Source organism: Daphnia pulex, chromosome 12, assembly GCF_021134715.1.
Source record: "Daphnia pulex isolate KAP4 chromosome 12, ASM2113471v1".
In the NCBI taxonomy this organism is placed as follows: domain Eukaryota; kingdom Metazoa; phylum Arthropoda; class Branchiopoda; order Diplostraca; family Daphniidae; genus Daphnia; species Daphnia pulex.
The window spans coordinates 8321173-8337204 of NC_060028.1; the positions used below are offsets into that span (position 1 = coordinate 8321173).

The 16032-nt window shown below is 39.8% G+C and overlaps 6 protein-coding genes across 8 annotated transcripts; 2 read left to right on the top strand and 4 right to left on the bottom strand.

Moving 5' to 3' along the window:
* Window positions 1–185: 185 nt before the first annotated feature.
* LOC124209749 lies at window positions 186–2769 on the bottom strand. 2 transcript variants are annotated; one of them, XR_006881051.1, is made up of 7 exons: window positions 2606–2769; window positions 2351–2534; window positions 2122–2278; window positions 1522–2051; window positions 1092–1179; window positions 602–821; window positions 186–536 (listed from the first exon to the last, which is right to left on the bottom strand). XR_006881051.1 is itself a non-coding variant. In XM_046607903.1 (4 exons), the coding sequence occupies exons 1-4, from the start codon at window positions 1649–1651 to the stop codon at window positions 497–499; spliced, it is 417 nt and encodes a 138-aa protein (XP_046463859.1). In that variant the 5' UTR covers window positions 1652–1804; the 3' UTR covers window positions 186–496. The 2 variants fall into 2 exon arrangements, 1 of the variants encoding a protein (XP_046463859.1); XM_046607903.1 differs by lacking the exons at window positions 2122–2278; window positions 2351–2534; window positions 2606–2769 and having other exon boundaries at window positions 602–760; window positions 1522–1804.
* Window positions 2770–3609: 840 nt separating this feature from the next.
* On the bottom strand, window positions 3610–4311 carry LOC124209746 (39S ribosomal protein L14, mitochondrial-like). Its single transcript, XM_046607900.1, has 3 exons — window positions 4037–4311; window positions 3848–3973; window positions 3610–3785 (listed from the first exon to the last, which is right to left on the bottom strand). Exons 1-3 carry the CDS (start codon window positions 4245–4247, stop codon window positions 3658–3660), a joined length of 465 nt encoding a protein of 154 aa, XP_046463856.1. The 5' UTR covers window positions 4248–4311; the 3' UTR covers window positions 3610–3657.
* Window positions 4312–4505: 194 nt separating this feature from the next.
* Window positions 4506–5996, top strand: LOC124209745 (D-beta-hydroxybutyrate dehydrogenase, mitochondrial-like). Its single transcript, XM_046607899.1, has 4 exons — window positions 4506–5071; window positions 5274–5426; window positions 5487–5647; window positions 5717–5996. The coding sequence occupies exons 1-4, from the start codon at window positions 4588–4590 to the stop codon at window positions 5927–5929; spliced, it is 1011 nt and encodes a 336-aa protein (XP_046463855.1). The 5' UTR covers window positions 4506–4587; the 3' UTR covers window positions 5930–5996.
* LOC124209748 (protein cornichon-like) lies at window positions 5984–7126 on the bottom strand. 2 transcript variants are annotated; one of them, XM_046607902.1, is made up of 6 exons: window positions 6922–7126; window positions 6720–6788; window positions 6518–6630; window positions 6308–6451; window positions 6209–6246; window positions 5984–6101 (listed from the first exon to the last, which is right to left on the bottom strand). In XM_046607902.1, exons 1-5 carry the CDS (start codon window positions 7000–7002, stop codon window positions 6219–6221), a joined length of 435 nt encoding a protein of 144 aa, XP_046463858.1. In that variant the 5' UTR covers window positions 7003–7126; the 3' UTR covers window positions 5984–6101; window positions 6209–6218. The 2 variants fall into 2 exon arrangements, with proteins under 2 accessions (XP_046463858.1, XP_046463857.1); XM_046607901.1 differs by having other exon boundaries at window positions 5984–6246; window positions 6922–7125.
* Window positions 7127–10290: 3164 nt separating this feature from the next.
* LOC124209750 (pro-resilin-like) lies at window positions 10291–13114 on the top strand. The gene is made up of 3 exons (XM_046607904.1): window positions 10291–10424; window positions 10510–10986; window positions 11064–13114. Exons 1-3 carry the CDS (start codon window positions 10410–10412, stop codon window positions 12852–12854), a joined length of 2283 nt encoding a protein of 760 aa, XP_046463860.1. The 5' UTR covers window positions 10291–10409; the 3' UTR covers window positions 12855–13114.
* A 72-nt stretch (window positions 13115–13186) lies between these two features.
* On the bottom strand, window positions 13187–14917 carry LOC124209753. The gene is made up of 2 exons (XM_046607908.1): window positions 14214–14917; window positions 13187–14153 (listed from the first exon to the last, which is right to left on the bottom strand). Exons 1-2 carry the CDS (start codon window positions 14217–14219, stop codon window positions 13749–13751), a joined length of 411 nt encoding a protein of 136 aa, XP_046463864.1. The 5' UTR covers window positions 14220–14917; the 3' UTR covers window positions 13187–13748.
* Between the last annotated feature and the right edge of the window lie 1115 nt (window positions 14918–16032).

Sequence of the window (16032 nt, forward strand, 5' to 3'; positions counted from 1 at the left end):
AACATGGGAACTAAGCACATCGCCAATTTTTTGCGAAAAAGACTTAGTAAAAAATAAATGGTGGCTATTTTTAGCAAAATTTAGAATTTAATTAAAATTTGGGCAGGAAATTATGTGAATATTTAAAAAAGGCAGTTTAATAATTGAACACGGATTAGTAAATGTACGGCAGATAACAGTTTAGATTTCAATAATTTATTTGTTTTAACGAAATCGTATTATAAATTTAGAGCGATATGTTTAAGAATGATTATGGAAGCGGTAGAGTTAATTGGTTCATTTTTATGGTTTAACAAATCTTTCTTATAGAAAATGTCAGATCTCATTTCAACTCCCCATTCCATCTTAACGCTCCTGGTTCTCACACAACCAGCCAAATGAGGACATTTTGTTTACTTAGGGAAATGGGACAATAGATATGCATTTTTAATTGGACTAAATCAAAATAATTTTTAGTCTTCAATCTCAGCAACTGCTTCTCAGCTTCACCCATGGATCAAGTCTCTGGATCGGCGGCGAACGATTGCACTGAATGACTGAAACGAGAAAAGAAATTTAGTTTCAAGTTAACTATTAAATAAAACTTTTCATCAAGATTTACCTCAACGTGAGAACAGGCAGCAAGAGACGACACATCGACAAAATGCAGCTGATGCACAAATTTCCGACAGCCAGACAGGCAACTAAGACGTAGAAGTATGATGTCCAACTGCAAGTCTGCACAATTTCCATTTCAGGGCATCTCTCAGATGGAAGATGACTGCAAGATCCACACCAGACAACACCATTAACAACTCAAACATCAAACTGACCAAGAAATCCTACAAAGCAAAAGAACATTAATTGACTAAATATTTTTTAAATATGAAAAAGGAATTTTCATTTGTCTAATAAAAAAATTCGAGCTGATTTAGATTTCTTCACGTAAGCTTTCTAAGCAGGAAGTTGTTGTCAAATTTCACTTAGATCGAGAATTTAATGTCTTACTCAAGTTAATTTTCTACAAAGAACAAGCATGTGTAGCACACATGCTTAAGACACACAATTAAAGGAAAATGCTAACCCACTCAAGTTATCTTAAAAGTTGTTACCATTTCAGATTTCCTCCGATACAGCATAACTCATCAAATAGGCATCCTGTTGACACAGCTACATCTTGAAGGGAAAATCTCCACCATGCTGTCAAAAAAGTAAAGTAGATAAGTAAAATGGACTTTTCAAATGATTAACTTAAATGCATGTCTTCACATGCTCTATTAATGTGCATCTATTTATTAGATTTTTATTGCATCTATTTTTTATTAGAAAATTTAAGCAAATGATGTTTAGCTCAAGTTTCTGACTGAATCATAAATTCCCAAGTTTTCTAGTTAACGCAATAGTTTTTAAATTTACTGTCACTTGTCTACGACATTGAGAACAAAATGCTACTTGATTTAGCTTACAAGTACTTCAATACCTTAATAGAAATGTTGACTAGACATACATTTAATATCCTTAGAGTATGACGGCAGGAATTACCTTTGTGATGACGAAAAGTTTCAGGAGAAAGGACCCAGCAATGACTAGAGTAACCCTTCTCGGACAGCGTCTCGGAAGAAAAGAAAGGATGAATGGTTTCTCGTCTCAACACTTTGATGCACCCACCCATCCCCCTCTACATTACCAACACACTAGAGCTGAATAGCTCAATCCCTAAACACACTGAAATATTTGGCCATCTAGTGACAGCTCTTAGCATCCACGGACCACTAGAGTCATCACTGGACGGAAAGGGAAAACGCATAGCCTACGTAAGTTACGGCCAGCGATCGTACGTATGCCCCTGCAAAAGTTGGGGAAGCTAGAAAACATAGCCAGAAGGCATCCTGTCCTTCTGACTTTAGCATGGGTGCTTGCATAAAAATATCAACGAAAACTCGGAACCACTTTTCAATATTATTCTGAGAACTTTGCAAGCTAAAGTCAGAAGGACAGGATGCCTTCTGGCTATGTTTTCGAGGACCATGGTAACAAAAGCTGAAGATTTAGACAAACTTTCAGGAATAATCCTAGAAAGCAGATCTATGTTAGTCAACATTCAATGGCAATAATAGTAAAATGAATAAACATTTTTTTCACCAAAGATGGTTGGCAGGAAGGAGATACTGGTGGAATATATTCTTCTGTACTTGCACTTATTGGAGGTCTTGACAATTTTAATTTTTATGAGGGTTTAGAAGTTGCTGAAAAAATCAACAGGTTATCCATAACTGAGCTTTCTGAAACACAAGTGACACTGAATAGGACAACAGAAAATACAGATATATTTGAATTTCAAGAAATATGCAATTATTCAATTTACTATTACCACATGGAGGATTTTCAGCATTCCCTTTCATGAATAGCAGGTGCTTGATTACTTAATTTCTTCAGGATTTCATCTGAATTTCCAGCTGTCGACTTAGTATTTACAATAGCTTCAACTGGTTTCACATCTCCAGACAAAACAGGGGCAGACGAAGCACTTCAAGAGTTTGTGCTTTATTGGCATTCTATAAAAACACATAACCAAAATCTGAGTGAAATAAAACAATATTTTTTCTGTTTGAGAATTTTGGCTTACATTGTTTTTTAACCATCATTTGTGTGAGCTTAGCTGCATTGGCACCATCTAAACGATTGACTTGCTTCCCCGCCAAGTAGAAAAGGAAGGTGGGGACTACAGATATCTTACACTGCATAGAAATCTTGGGAAAATTTTCAGCTGGGATTTTAGCAAACATCACTCCCCACAAGAAAAATTTCAGCTGTTACTTTTCTTTAATTCAAACTTTAATTCTTCTTCTTTTGACAAGATTTTGAGCACTTCATTCATATAGGTTGGCATGCCAGGACCATTTGGCAAAGAAGTGAATCAGCAGAAGTTCAGGACTTTTTTTTTTAGAAATACAGTAATAATTCTCAAAAAAAATTTGACTGTTACCTGTACTAACTGATTTACCCCAAAGTCGCAAATAAGTGCTCTTGCGAAGTTAGTCCAGAACTCCAGTTTCAGCCATCTAATTCGCTCTCTTGGGATTACGATAGATTCGCAGATTCGATTATCAAAGCGCGCGAGTTTTATGTCTCCGTCTTCGTGTGATCGTGTCTTCGTGAGATGAAGTCAAGCAGAAAACAGTTGAATTGCGCGGTTGCGGCTTACCGGTTATTGTCCTCACATTTTGGAGATTATATAGTACACCTATTAACACAATATGTTCACGTGATTAAACAAAAAACAAAACAAAAAGTACGAAAAAAAACTGATCTCTAAAACGCTACTATTAAAACTTTTCAAATCGTGAATCAAGCATTAACTAGCATGGACCAACAGTAGAAGTATCCGTAGTTTGATGGCTAAACAAACAATGAAATAGATTATTTTTAATGTAATTGCGAAAATTAAGTTAAAATGTTGAACCCTTTTGATGGATGGGTATGACTTTACCTGATATTTTCGGTAGTTTCAACTACGAGCAGAGACCATTGAGGAAACTGTCAACTAATGTTCAAAACTTTAACTTACCATTGTTATTTTAAGCAACTTTGTTGAATAAAGACCAAATCCATCACATGAATCCTATTTTTGGTTTTGTTCTATTTGTAATATTTTATTGCTATGAATGAGATGTGGTATTACACAAATTTGGTAGCTATTGACAAAAGTTTGGTGAAATCAATCTTTTTAGCTACACTCCTATCTTTAAGAATTTTTCGTAGGATGGATGGCATTGGCACATGAATTCTTGTTCCAATTGGTGAGCCTTAATAAGCCAAAATTTGTTATGCAATTTAAAGTTGTGAATGCAGTTAAGTAAGGAATTACCATTGTCTTCTATCAAAACAATATTGTTGCTATCAAACTTTGGAATTAATGGTTTTTGCTTTTGTTTACAACCGATAATAACAGCCTTTTTCTTTTGACCCTTGATAGCCACTAAAACTTTGTCTCCTAAAAACATTAAAAAAAAATATTTAAAGTACATTGAATCAAGTATTTTAAATATTTATTTACCAATAGTTCCGACGCCGGTCTTGTTGTAAACGTGAATACACTTCGGAGGTCGACCCTCAAGCATGGCCTCCTTGCCAATCGGGCTATTATCCACAACACGAAGTCTTGTGAGCAATTGAATTTGATTCAATGGTTGACATTGATGAAACGACCTACAAAATGGAACTGATAATGGTATAATACGTGCAAAATTTTGCACTTGGAGAGCCATGATTCCCCAAAAATAGAATCCTTGAGCGAATGTTTTGAGTTCTCCAAGTTCTTTCTGCTAGAAAGACGTTGCCCGACGTTGCCTGAATCTGTCACATTCGAAATTAATTAAATTATGTGTATAAAGTTATCATAAATAAAAAAATAAAGCAATTTTTTCACATGTATTGAGTTTTTTTAAATTTTTTTTCTACATTTTTCTTAAATAATTAACTTCAAGTTTTCCTATCTTGCCTCTCAAGTTCTATATCTTGCCTCCAGCCTCAGCGGCAGCGGCTCTTCTTAGAGTCTCAACTTTTGTTTACTGAAATCAAACGTTCGATTCACGCTCACGAGGAAAGATGTATCAATATACCTTGTTACTTGTAGCTATCGTAACTTTTGTTATTTTCAAGTTCTTCCAATACGGCGGATACAAAAAGTTGTGCTCATCTGGGAAAAGTGTTGTGGTAACTGGCTGCGATTCGGGAATAGGATTATCTCTAGCCATCACCGCGCATAAGTTAGGTTTTCATGTCTTTGCCACTTGTCTGGACAACAACGGATATGGAGCTAACTACATGCGAGAAAATTTTCCGGATATTGTCGTCGTTCCCATGGATGTTACCAACCCTGCAGATATTCAAAATACCCTGAAAGTAGTCAAAGATCATCTGGAAAAAACTAAAACAATTCTCTGGGCCTTGATCAATAATGCAGGTGTCTTAGTCTATGGACACTTTGACTGGCAATTAGATTATCAAGCAGAATCACAAGTGCAAGTTAATTTCTTGGGTGTTTTGAGAGTAACAAAGGCATTTCTGCCTCTTATACGACAAGCTAAAGGCAAGCAACATTTGGTGTTGGTGAGGGTTTCCTTTTTAAACCATACTAATAAATTAATAATACAATTTTCTTTATTAACCCTTATATAAAGGACTAAACTTAACATTACTTTTGTCTAGAAAGCTAATAAAAAATCAACTACCCTCTAGCACCAAAAATTCTATAATTATTATACAATTCTATAATTGAATTTACCCTTCAGGTAGGGTCATCAACATAACAAGTGCCAATGGCAACTGGTGTTTGCCCGGACTATCTGTCTATTGCGGCACGAAACACGCCTTAGATGGGTTTTCCAACTCACTTCGAATGGAGATGAGACCTTGGAACGTCAAAGTCGTACTTATTAATCCAGGTACGTGAACCCACCGGCATGTTTCTAGTTGTTGAATACAAATAATTGATGGATTCTTAGGAAACCTTCCTGGAAGTACTAGGATTTTGGCTGCCCAAAGCAAACACGCAAAGGCCATGCAAGAGAATTTTAGCGAAGAAGATAATCAAGACTACGGGGAATATTTCGATCTTTTTCAAAAACACTTGCAAACTAACTTTTGTGCTACAAATCTTAATCAGGTAACTTCCTAGGGATGAAAACATAAGCAGGAGTTATACATTACCTTTTTTTGGTAACTTTTGATATAGGATCAGCCGCTGAACGACCCGAAACTGAACAAAATGCTCGAATCTTCACTTTTGATGGAAAGCCCCCGTCCATTCTACTCGAACATAAATTTTGGTTTTCGAATGTTTATGCTCGTAACCAAACTCGTACCGACATATTATGGTGACCGGATGATTTTGCAGATGTGGGGTGACCATGTCGGGTACAACCTGGATAGAGACTTGTCTATATAAATTTAAATTGATTAGATTTCTAGATTAGCTTAGTCACGATAAAAATATAAAATCTATTTTTGTCAAATGAGGTTTATTATAGTCGTGTGAAATACGAGCCAAACAGTGATTAGAAAGGGAAAAACCAAAACTCTTTCACGATAGCCATTGGCGTAACAAAATCGAAGAGAACCTAAGTAGGGAAGAAATTTGTTCAAAAACTCGAACGCACTTCAAGTCACTCTTGCTAGGCTGAAACCAATCAACTTAAAACTAATAGTTTAATGAATGAGCTATTACTTGTGACCAATCATGAAGAAATGAGTGAACGAATCATCCTGAAATGAAAAGAAGAATTTAGTAATTAGCTTCAAAACAAAATCAACTAATCTACTGTACCCATAGAGGTAGAAAAAAAAGGATAGGAGATAGAAGGCCAACTTGATCCATCCTTCCCGTTGACATTTATTTAAGACATCTTGATTCATGATGTTTGTAGGATCATAGAGTCCAGCTCCACTCATCACAGGTCTGTTCAAGTATCTGAAAAAATAACATACAAGCACATTTTGCTTGATCATTCATTATACACTATGTAAAATAATTTACCTGTGGATGTGATAAGCAATTAGTGGAATATTGAACATGAGTGTAAACCATTCTCCCGCAAAGAGAAACATCAAGTTGAATAATATGTGAATAGCATATTCAGGTAGAACTAGCTGAATTGCAGCAGAAAAATAAGATCGAAAACATAATTAGGTGATTGTTTCCAAGGTATACTGACGATCAGACTCAAAATTATTCTCACCGGATTCAAGCTGCTGCACTGATCAATTGGATTTTTATAATCTGTCTTGAGCTCGTCAAAAGCAATTATCTGTAAAGAAGGAAAAGTTAAATACAATAACCAGTTATTAACAAATGGTAATGGAGAAAGGAAAAGGCGAAAAACCGGCGAATAGAGTGGTCTCTGATGCGATATGGCTATAAAACGGAAGTAGATTTCTCACGTGGAATATAGAGAAGAAGATGAGGAAAGCGTCTAGGACGAGAGCACAGATGTAAGAAAAAGCCGCAAAAGTGAACGCCATGATGAGTTATACTACAAGATTTCTTTGGATTTATTAGAAATCTTCAACATCAATGCACAATCCTGGTGGTTTTTAAGGGAGGAGCAGACGTTTCGGTTTCTGACAACAATCAGTTGACGATGCGACGTTGCCGTTTCAGATAAATCGACTCGTGTCATTTTCCGAGAAGCAAATGAATCACAAAACACAATTACCAATTACATTCGCCTCTGAGAAATACTATTGAACAATGATTGTTTTGAAACAAGTGAAGCCAATGATAACTTGAGGTGAAATTGGTCAACTTTTACTTCTCAAGTCGGAGCAAAAGAATCGACACGATACAACGCTGATTGTTATTAGAAACGCACCCCTTCGGGTTCTTCATTTCGGTTCTTTTCAAGTCCATAATATAGTAGGACACATATGAGTTGCTGACAATAGAGCAATTAAAAAGTAGACTAGTACTGCTGTGTGATAGGACGCTCTCACCTATATAATTCTCGCCGAGTTGCGCCATATTCTGAAGCGGAGATTCCATTTTTTTCAATATTTATAGTAGCGCCAATAGATAAAACGTTTGTATAATGGTTACGACCCGTAAATTAGTCGGGTAATTGATTGGGATCAGAATAATAATACGTACAGTCGAGAAAAACATTTCAAAAGAAGGAAAAAAAGAAATCTAATGATAATTGTCGAGCCTGGTATCAATTACAGCCAGTCTCGTTAACGGCAAAGAAAAAGACGAAACGCGAGATAGTCGGGAGCCATTATTATATTCAACTTAACTATTACGGTCACTAATAATCAGCTGCGGCACATATAGCAGCAGTGCCGAAATTTCTTTTGAATGGCCTTTCTCTCAGTGAACGCGTTGCCAGCCGAATTTTTGTCGCCGCAATTATCCCGAAATTGTAAAAGGTCATCCAGTTAACCTCTTCTCTTTTAACCTGCGCTCAAAAACTGCTCAAGAGTCTTGTTGAATAAAGTATCTGCTGGCTGGCTGAATGTGGTTTTGTTATCGATTTAAAAAAGGCCCAGCATCATCGCACAAATCCAGCGGATGTGAAAGTGGCCAAAGGACAGATTTATACAATTAGTAGACAATATACGACACGATCGGGGCTGAACAACATTAACTCATCCTACCTCTTTTCCTCATCTCGCATGTAATTACAGTCTTTTGTGTAATGCTGTGCAACCTCCTCCAATTGCCACGCACCGCTAAATCATCAGTTCCTATTTTCAAGTCTATAACGGATATGGCGACTCATCGATAAATTATTGAAGCGAAAGAAAGTAAAGGCCCTGAACTATAACAATTAGAGCAATTCTTAATATTACTACGAGTCGAGTCAATCAGCTTTTCTCATCTCCAAAAATGGTCAAATTTTTCTCTGCGTTTCGACGAGTTATTCAACGGGAGCCTCGCCTGTTGGATGATAATCATCCGACACGCGTCGCATTATATTTGTGAAAATATAATAACGTCGAAGGTGGAAAGGAAGACGGACTGCATAGAATTGGTGTCCTCCAACACATACATATGCTCGTCGACTGTATATATTCTCAGCTCACGAACGAGAAAGTCACGATAAACTCGGGAAAATCACGAACCGCACGCTCTCGCCAAGCTCTGTAAAGCTTCAGCTAAATTATAAGCCACCAGCAATACCATCCAGCGGCGCTGCTGCCACAATGTAGAGCATAAACGATCGCATGCCATACCGTACGTAGTACCAAAAGGACCTTTTGAATTTTTCTCCATCGGTTCGTCTATTGTTCAGACACCAGCAGCGTCTCAAAACGAAAGTTTTCTCTTCTTTTTCTTCTTATTGTGACGGGAAAAAGAAACAATCGTCCAAAAAAGTTGCGTGTCGAAAAAAAGGCAGAACAACAACATCACTAAGAAATGGCCATCCAGGAATGGGCTGGGGTTCGTGCTGACGATTGTTATAGCGGCGCTGCGCCAAACCTTATCAACAATATATAACGACCGATATAAACCGACGTAATAGTCGATCTGCACAACACACATCTAAATATAGCGTAATGGTGTTTGCTGCTGCAGTGTATCGGGTCATTATCCACGTTGTGTGTGTATACTTGGTACCAGAGTGAATCAAACGAGCGAATGGGCTTATAACATATCGCCAGCGATATAAAAGTTGGGTAGCCAAAAAGAGGCGGGCCGCAAATAACGAAAAATTAATACACGGAATGATGATGATTGTAAAACACACACACACCAACAAAGTTACATCAACAACAAGTTTCTCTATCGCTTCGTGTGATGATGCAGTAATAACGAGATATGGAAAAAAAAGGCTCTGGAGCGGAAATACAAACGGATGCAGCAATTCGATTCGAAAGTTGTTGATGAAATATCATCAAACCAATCAAGAATTCAGTTGACAAGCTAGGCAAAAAAATGAAGGTGAAATTCATACATGTGTACGGTCTAAATTCAATGCCAACCCACATGCGCTCTCGTTTTTTAAATCAAATAGTCTCATCCACTTTTACTACAACGTCGTCTAGTACATAATAGGATGAGGTCATCTTTGCTCACGCTCGGATAATTATCATTCCAAGACAAACAATGTCTAAAGTAAGCCTACGTAAGAGTATTAGGCGCTTGCTGATTAAAAGAAATAATGAAGATAATCACACCCTGGATGAAAGTGAATCAGGTCCGTCCTCTGGTATAATTTACCCCACATTTTTTGGCACTGGGATGAAGGCCAGCATCATCGCATCGTTGTACAGGTAAAATTGTGAACGAACGAATTTCTCTTCTAAAAAAGCACAACATTTTTGCTAGCTCCTACGACACATCGTGCTGCTGTTGTACACACATCATTCCCCTCTCTCCCGCATCATGTCTATAACCTCACGCGCTGGTGCTGGGCCCAGCCAAGACTCTTTTTTCACGTAACATGAGAGATGCTGATAGGTGGCCCATCAGATGAGATATCCGATGGAGAGAGAGAGAGAGGAGAGAGAAATATAAGTTTGCTGCTGCTATTATATCTTTGGATGCGCGTTCATTATCGTGACCTTACTTTCCCTTTGCACTCATTTCAAACTGAGCGCCTCTCACACTTTGTGTGTGCCACTACACTAAGTTGGATTTCGCAGCAGCAGCTCTTTTTTTCTTTTCTGGTTGGATGTTGTTGGAGCGGGAATATAGAAAAGAAGTGAGAGGCGGGAGCGAGAGACGCCCACCCACTGCTCATTCCAGGTGATACACAACGCCGGAGAGATGAGCTATACTCTCTCCGCGCTGGTATATAAACTCGAAAATGTAACGAAATTCTACACAGAACCACATTCAGTCACTCACCTGCATTCACGTAGTCTCTTTTTACTCCAGAAAAAAAATTTACTTTTGAATTAAACATTTTTTAAGTGAATTTGACTTGATGCTGAAAATGAAGGTGAATTTCATTTTCTAATAAAATTATTATTGTACAACTAATTTGACGAAAATTAAATTCTTTTTTCTTTTTGAATAACGAAAAGGTATCCGGACTCGTTTTGGCCATTTGTTTGGCGGTGGTCGTCAAGTCTCAATTAATCGATTACGACGAATTGGCTGGCGATTACGGACTGCGTAAATTATCCAAGAAATTTCAACGTTCCACTCAGACTGGAGGCTACCAACAACAGCAAACGGCCGGCAATTCAGGCTACAACAACCAACAACAACAACCGGGAAATTACGGACAGCAGCAACAGAGCAGCGGAGCAGATTATCCGCAACAACAACAAGCAACAACACCAGCAACACCGCCAGCAAATTATCAACAACCCCAACAATCCTCTACAGGAGGTTATCAACAACAGACTCTTGCTGGAGGTTATCAACCAGCGGCCAATTCCGGATACCAACAAGAGAATCAAAAAGCATCCGCCGGATCCTACCAGAACGAGAAACCTACCGCAGCTTACGGTAAGGACAACAACAACGGAGCCAGCAGCAACTCTTACGACACCAAGGTAAGCCCCAATCATTTGAATTGTAATAATAATAACTGAATGAATTTATAAGTAAATGATGTGAATTGTGGCGGAAGGAAAAGGGAATGCCGTACGATTTCTCCTGGGCCGTCAAAGACGAGCCGAGCAACAACGACTACGCCCATCAAGAGAAAAGTGACGGCCAAGTCGTCACCGGATCTTATCGAGTTTTGCTTCCGGATGGACGCACTCAGATCGTCACGTATCGAGTCGAAGGAGACAGCGGATACGTGGCTCAAGTCAAATACGAAGGCGAAGCCAAACCCTATGTTCCTCCGGCCAAAACCAACAACAACAACAATTATGATTCCGCCGCTTCCGGAACTACTGGCTACCAACAGCAACAAGGACCTGCTTCCAGTGCATCGGCTTATGCTGGGGCTGGCACTTCTTCTTCTCCTTCAGGTACTGGTTACCAACAGCAACAAGGATCTACTTCCGGCGGATCATCTTATGGCAGCTCTTCTTCCGGCAGTCAACAAGGAATAGCTTCAGCTTCATACGGACAAGTACCAACGCAGTCAGCAGCCGGATCTTCTTCCCAGGGATCATACGACACTGTTCAGAAACCCGCAACAAGCGTCTACGTGCCTCCAGCTGCCCAGTCACAATCCAGCAACAATTACGGAGCGGCTGGTGTTGCTGCTGGCAGTGGTGGGTATGGATCTGCCAGCCAATTGGCCGGATACCAACAACAGCAACAACCAGCATCCAGCAGCTATGGAACTGCTGCTCCTACAAATGGCCAGAATAGTTACGGGTCCCAGCAAGGAGGATCGTCTTATGGAAACGGTGGCAATGCCCAGCAGAAACCTTCCGACAGTTACTTGCCTCCACCACCTCCTCCTGCAGCCGCTGCTTATTCGGCTGGATCATCGGCCAGCTACGGAGCTCAACAGTCTTCTTCTTCTTCATCCAATTACGGCGATACTGCAGCACCTGCCCAGCAAGGATCATCTTACGAACAGAATAAACCCAGCGACAGTTACCTGCCACCCCCACCAGCCCCGGCTGCTAACGCTTATCCTTCAGCCAGTGCTGGACAAGGATCTTCCGGCAACTACGGAGCTGCTCCCCAACAACAATCTTCATCGTACGGATCGACGCAATCATCAGCTGCTGCTTCTTACGAGAAACCCAGCGACAGCTACTTACCCCCACCTGCTGCTGCCACTTCAGCAGCAGCCGGACAAGGATCTGCCGATTACGGAGCTCAATCTTCGGCTTCATACGAAGAGCCCAGCAGCAGTTATTTACCTCCTCCTCCTCCTTCTCCTGTCTACCAGCAGCAAGCGACGCCGGCCTATCAAAGCAACAGCGCCCAGACACCGGCAGACACTTACCTGCCACCCACTGCCACCTATCAATCAGCTGCTGGCCCAACAGCCTCTAATTACGGGGCCGCTCAACAACCCGGGTACAACCAACCATCCGCAATCAGCAGCAAACCATCCGATAGTTACCTGCCACCGACGGCCGTTTTCCAGCAATCGGCCGCTTCCGCAGGATCGTACGCCATGAGCCAAGGAAACGGTTACAGCAGCCGACAAGGATTGGCCGGCAGTACGGAAGAAACGACGACGTACAGCAGCAGCATTGCCGACGGCCAATTGTTTCACGGCGACTACCACCAGAAAGTAGCGTCGACAACAACAACAGCGTCGTATGGCGAAGCGGCGTCCACTTTCTACAATCAGCAAGGATTCGCTTCATCGGGAATCAACGGTGCCACTTCTTCTTCCACCGCCAATTATCCAGCAGGTAACGCCCTTGGCGGTTCAACGGCCAATAGTTACAACCGAGCTCGGTCAGTCGTCTATTCTCCTGTAGGATGGCGTTTATTTTAACTTAAAGTGCCTTTATCCAAAAAGATATAAAAATTAGAAAGCCAATCGCCATTCGGGAATAACATCCCATTTATTAGTACTTTTTAGCTTAATCAATAACAAATGGCTTAGTAATATTTACATTTAATAATAGTAATAATTAATCATCGTCTCTATATTTCCCGATGCTGCTGTTTCATCCCCACTCAATTTATGTATACGTACTATCAAATTACTATGGAAAATAATAATACACTTGTGCTCAGCATTTTTACAAATAATACCAATCGGCAGTCTGTCTATTCATTTCACTCTTTTAGACTATCGTATGGTCAGACAAAATGGTTAAAAGTAAAAGTACTCACCCACATATTACAAGAAACTATACCAAAGAATACGAGCAGTGAAATTCAGTATACCTTTACTCTGACAGCCCAAAACACAAGAAGAGCTGTGAGAACAATCAGCTGTCGAAACAGCTGATCGCGATCATTGCTAAACAGCATTAGCCAAAGGGCATGATTCGATAACTTCCAACACAAATACATTATACAAGGTTAAATGCTGGGCAAGTCTCTGGCTTCTTCCGGCCCATAATAATGATTCGGCTGGTAATAACAAGGATCGGGGCCAAAGGATCGCGCTCGCCATGAAGAAGGTCTCAAATAAAAAGGAATGATGGATTGGTGACGCTCAAAAGTGAATGGCGATTCAGTGGTTAAAGTGTCCGGCTGCTGGGTGGTGGTAATGTCATCCGGAATAGTTGTGGATTCCACTTTTATTAATTCATCAACTTGTTCCAGTGGCATTGAATAATCTTCAGCTGGTGTAGTCGATTGGTGAGTCAATTCTTCGTCGTCAAATAGATCGGTCGAGACTTGTACTACCGTGGCATCAGTACTAGTATCATCACTTTCAATTGTTACTGCTGATGCCTCTTCTTTTAGGTTCCGCCAGCTCAGCTGATAGGATCAATGGTGAAATGACTTTAGAATAGCGATCCTGAATAATTGGTTGTGGAGGACCATGGAATTGATACTCGTAAACTACACCAGGGCGAACGTACAGCGAGGGACGGTACCAGTACGGAGTAGGACCGCTCACTGCTAATGATGAAGTAGTGGCATAATAGGGTTTGCTGGTTGTTTGATGAGAATAAGCGAATTGCTGGGAAAAGAATGTCATCGGATAGTGATGATACGTCGGTTTCCTTATTGGCTGATTATTGTAGTCTGCTTCGTTATTCCTGTTGTCTGCATGGTTATAGTTGTAGTGAGATCTGGCCGATGATATTATCAACGACACAACCAGCAACAACGTCTATGAAATAGTCCAACGAATTAATAATAAACAGTTAAAGTTAACAATTGGTAAATTTACCTTCATGGTGTGGATCTTGGTTCAATATTCTTACAGTTTGTAAAAGAATTCCAGAATGGACAGTTGGAGAACAATCACTGGTACAATTTGCTATAACCGAGTAGCGTCTTATATACATTAATGTAGCAAAGGTCATCGATTCCGCTTTACGTCCGGCCTTCCGTCACGGCCAAATGATCCGCGTCGTCCTTCCCCTCTACATAATTATTTTTTATTTACCTTATCACCTCGAGTTAATAGCAGCCGAATTATTAAAATGAAATGATCATCTACTTGTACATTTAGATCGCAAAGCGGAACTGTGTTGGCAAGGCCGTGCGTATAAATTCCGGTTGTTTCTTCCGACGGATATTGCAATAGATAAATAGGCAGCAGCAGCTGCTGCAGCTGCGGTCGCTGTTGTTGTGACATGATTTCGATATCGACTTTGCAACAGAGAAAACGTTAAGGAGATTGACGTAGAGAGAAAGTCGTATGGGTCCAGCACGTTTTCTCTTGTCCAAATTGACTGTACACGCGTCGGCCGTATAGACTTGTGAAGAAAATGAATTGAATGGCAAGGAAGATGCTCTAGAAAACGGCCTTCACAATCGACTAGTTGGAGAAGAAGAGAGAGTGAAGCACATCTTTTCTCCCATGTCTTTGAAGAGTAGACAATGGAAGCCCATCAGTGGATTTTCTTTGCGACAAGCGGCATTAAATTAAAAGCCCATCGCCATTTGTTGGTAAACAAAAAATGGCGTGTGTAATCCGCAAGAATGATGTAATTACTAAAAAGACCATGAAGAGGACCCATTCATTTTTTTTTTTAGTTTCGGTTCTTTTCCTAATTTTGTCGACGTAATTTACGATTGATATAATATCTGTCGCCGATATTTTTATGGCGTGGGTAGCCAAGCGCAGATCCTCCGACGCTAGCTACTACCGACGCAAAACCGGAGGCTATATAGTGAAAGTGATGTAATAAGCTTTGAGATCTAGGTCAAACGTCGTCTTCATTTTTCAACAAAAACAGCCGGAACCATAATCGCTCGTTTATTTTCCATAAAATGTTTCTTTCCATCCACAAATCCATCACAACGAGTCGAAGTAAGGCGAAATTTAAATATTGAAAAGGTGATGAATCATTTTCTTTTTTTTTCAAGTTTTAATGAAAAAAGAAAACACGACGAGCAAGGTTACAACAGATGATGTCATCGCCGCGACTGACTTGTCCATCACAAACAACGGGTATTGATAGAGATGTGCATCGTCATTATTTCGTGCTGACGATTTTCAATGAATCGTCGCTTTTACAACCGACCGTGAAATTTTCCCTCCTTTTTTTCGAGCATTTATTGAAGCTTTGAAAGTAGAACAACCTTCAGATTGTGAATAGAGTCGACAAATCAAATAGATGCGGCCCATGTTACGGTTGAATTATACCATTCGATGAGATGGAATTAAGTCGTTAACTGGCCGCCAAACCGTTTACAATTTAAAAGATGACACGACAAAAAAAAACCGATTCAAGTAACAATTTGCTCCCATTCTAATCCCTGATTCATATTCCAAAAATGTTCTGACGAAATTTGAATGAGAAAAAGTATTTCGCTCTAAAGAAGAATTTACAACCCAAAGTTTGAGAAACACGAAATTCAATTACAAAAGAAGAACAGCAGTTTTAGACGTGCCGATACACATGTCTGAACAAGCGAACCCAACGACACAGTTTCAAACGTGCTGTTGCTCTTTCATTCCTAATGAAGTTGCAACTCTAGAAAAAGTCCAAACACGACGTCGTCTATTATTTAAAAAATGGGATAGTATAGAAACACAT

Excerpts from the sequence above, each read along its gene's own strand:
- LOC124209749 (XM_046607903.1), bottom strand. The coding sequence starts at position 1,651 with ATGGGTGGGTGCATCAAAGTGTTGAGACGAGAAACCATTCATCCTTTC. Across the intron at positions 1,180-1,521 it reads AACTTTTCGTCATCACAAAG|CATGGTGGAGATTTTCCCTT; the intron begins GTAATTCCTGCC and ends CTTTTTTGACAG. Across the intron at positions 761-1,091 it reads ATCGGAGGAAATCTGAAATG|TCATCTTCCATCTGAGAGAT; the intron begins GTAACAACTTTT and ends TGGATCTTGCAG.
- LOC124209746 (XM_046607900.1), bottom strand. The coding sequence starts at position 4,247 with ATGGCTCTCCAAGTGCAAAATTTTGCACGTATTATACCATTATCAGTT. Across the intron at positions 3,974-4,036 it reads GACCGGCGTCGGAACTATTG|GAGACAAAGTTTTAGTGGCT; the intron begins GTAAATAAATAT and ends TAATGTTTTTAG. Across the intron at positions 3,786-3,847 it reads TGTTTTGATAGAAGACAATG|GCTCACCAATTGGAACAAGA; the intron begins GTAATTCCTTAC and ends TGGCTTATTAAG.
- LOC124209745 (XM_046607899.1), top strand. The coding sequence starts at position 4,588 with ATGTATCAATATACCTTGTTACTTGTAGCTATCGTAACTTTTGTTATT. Across the intron at positions 5,072-5,273 it reads TCTTATACGACAAGCTAAAG|GTAGGGTCATCAACATAACA; the intron begins GCAAGCAACATT and ends TTTACCCTTCAG. Across the intron at positions 5,648-5,716 it reads GTGCTACAAATCTTAATCAG|GATCAGCCGCTGAACGACCC; the intron begins GTAACTTCCTAG and ends CTTTTGATATAG.
- LOC124209748 (XM_046607902.1), bottom strand. The coding sequence starts at position 7,002 with ATGGCGTTCACTTTTGCGGCTTTTTCTTACATCTGTGCTCTCGTCCTA. Across the intron at positions 6,789-6,921 it reads TCTTCTTCTCTATATTCCAC|ATAATTGCTTTTGACGAGCT; the intron begins GTGAGAAATCTA and ends CCTTCTTTACAG. Across the intron at positions 6,452-6,517 it reads ATTGCTTATCACATCCACAG|ATACTTGAACAGACCTGTGA; the intron begins GTAAATTATTTT and ends TTATTTTTTCAG.
- LOC124209750 (XM_046607904.1), top strand. Across the intron at positions 10,987-11,063 it reads GCAACTCTTACGACACCAAG|GAAAAGGGAATGCCGTACGA; the intron begins GTAAGCCCCAAT and ends TTGTGGCGGAAG.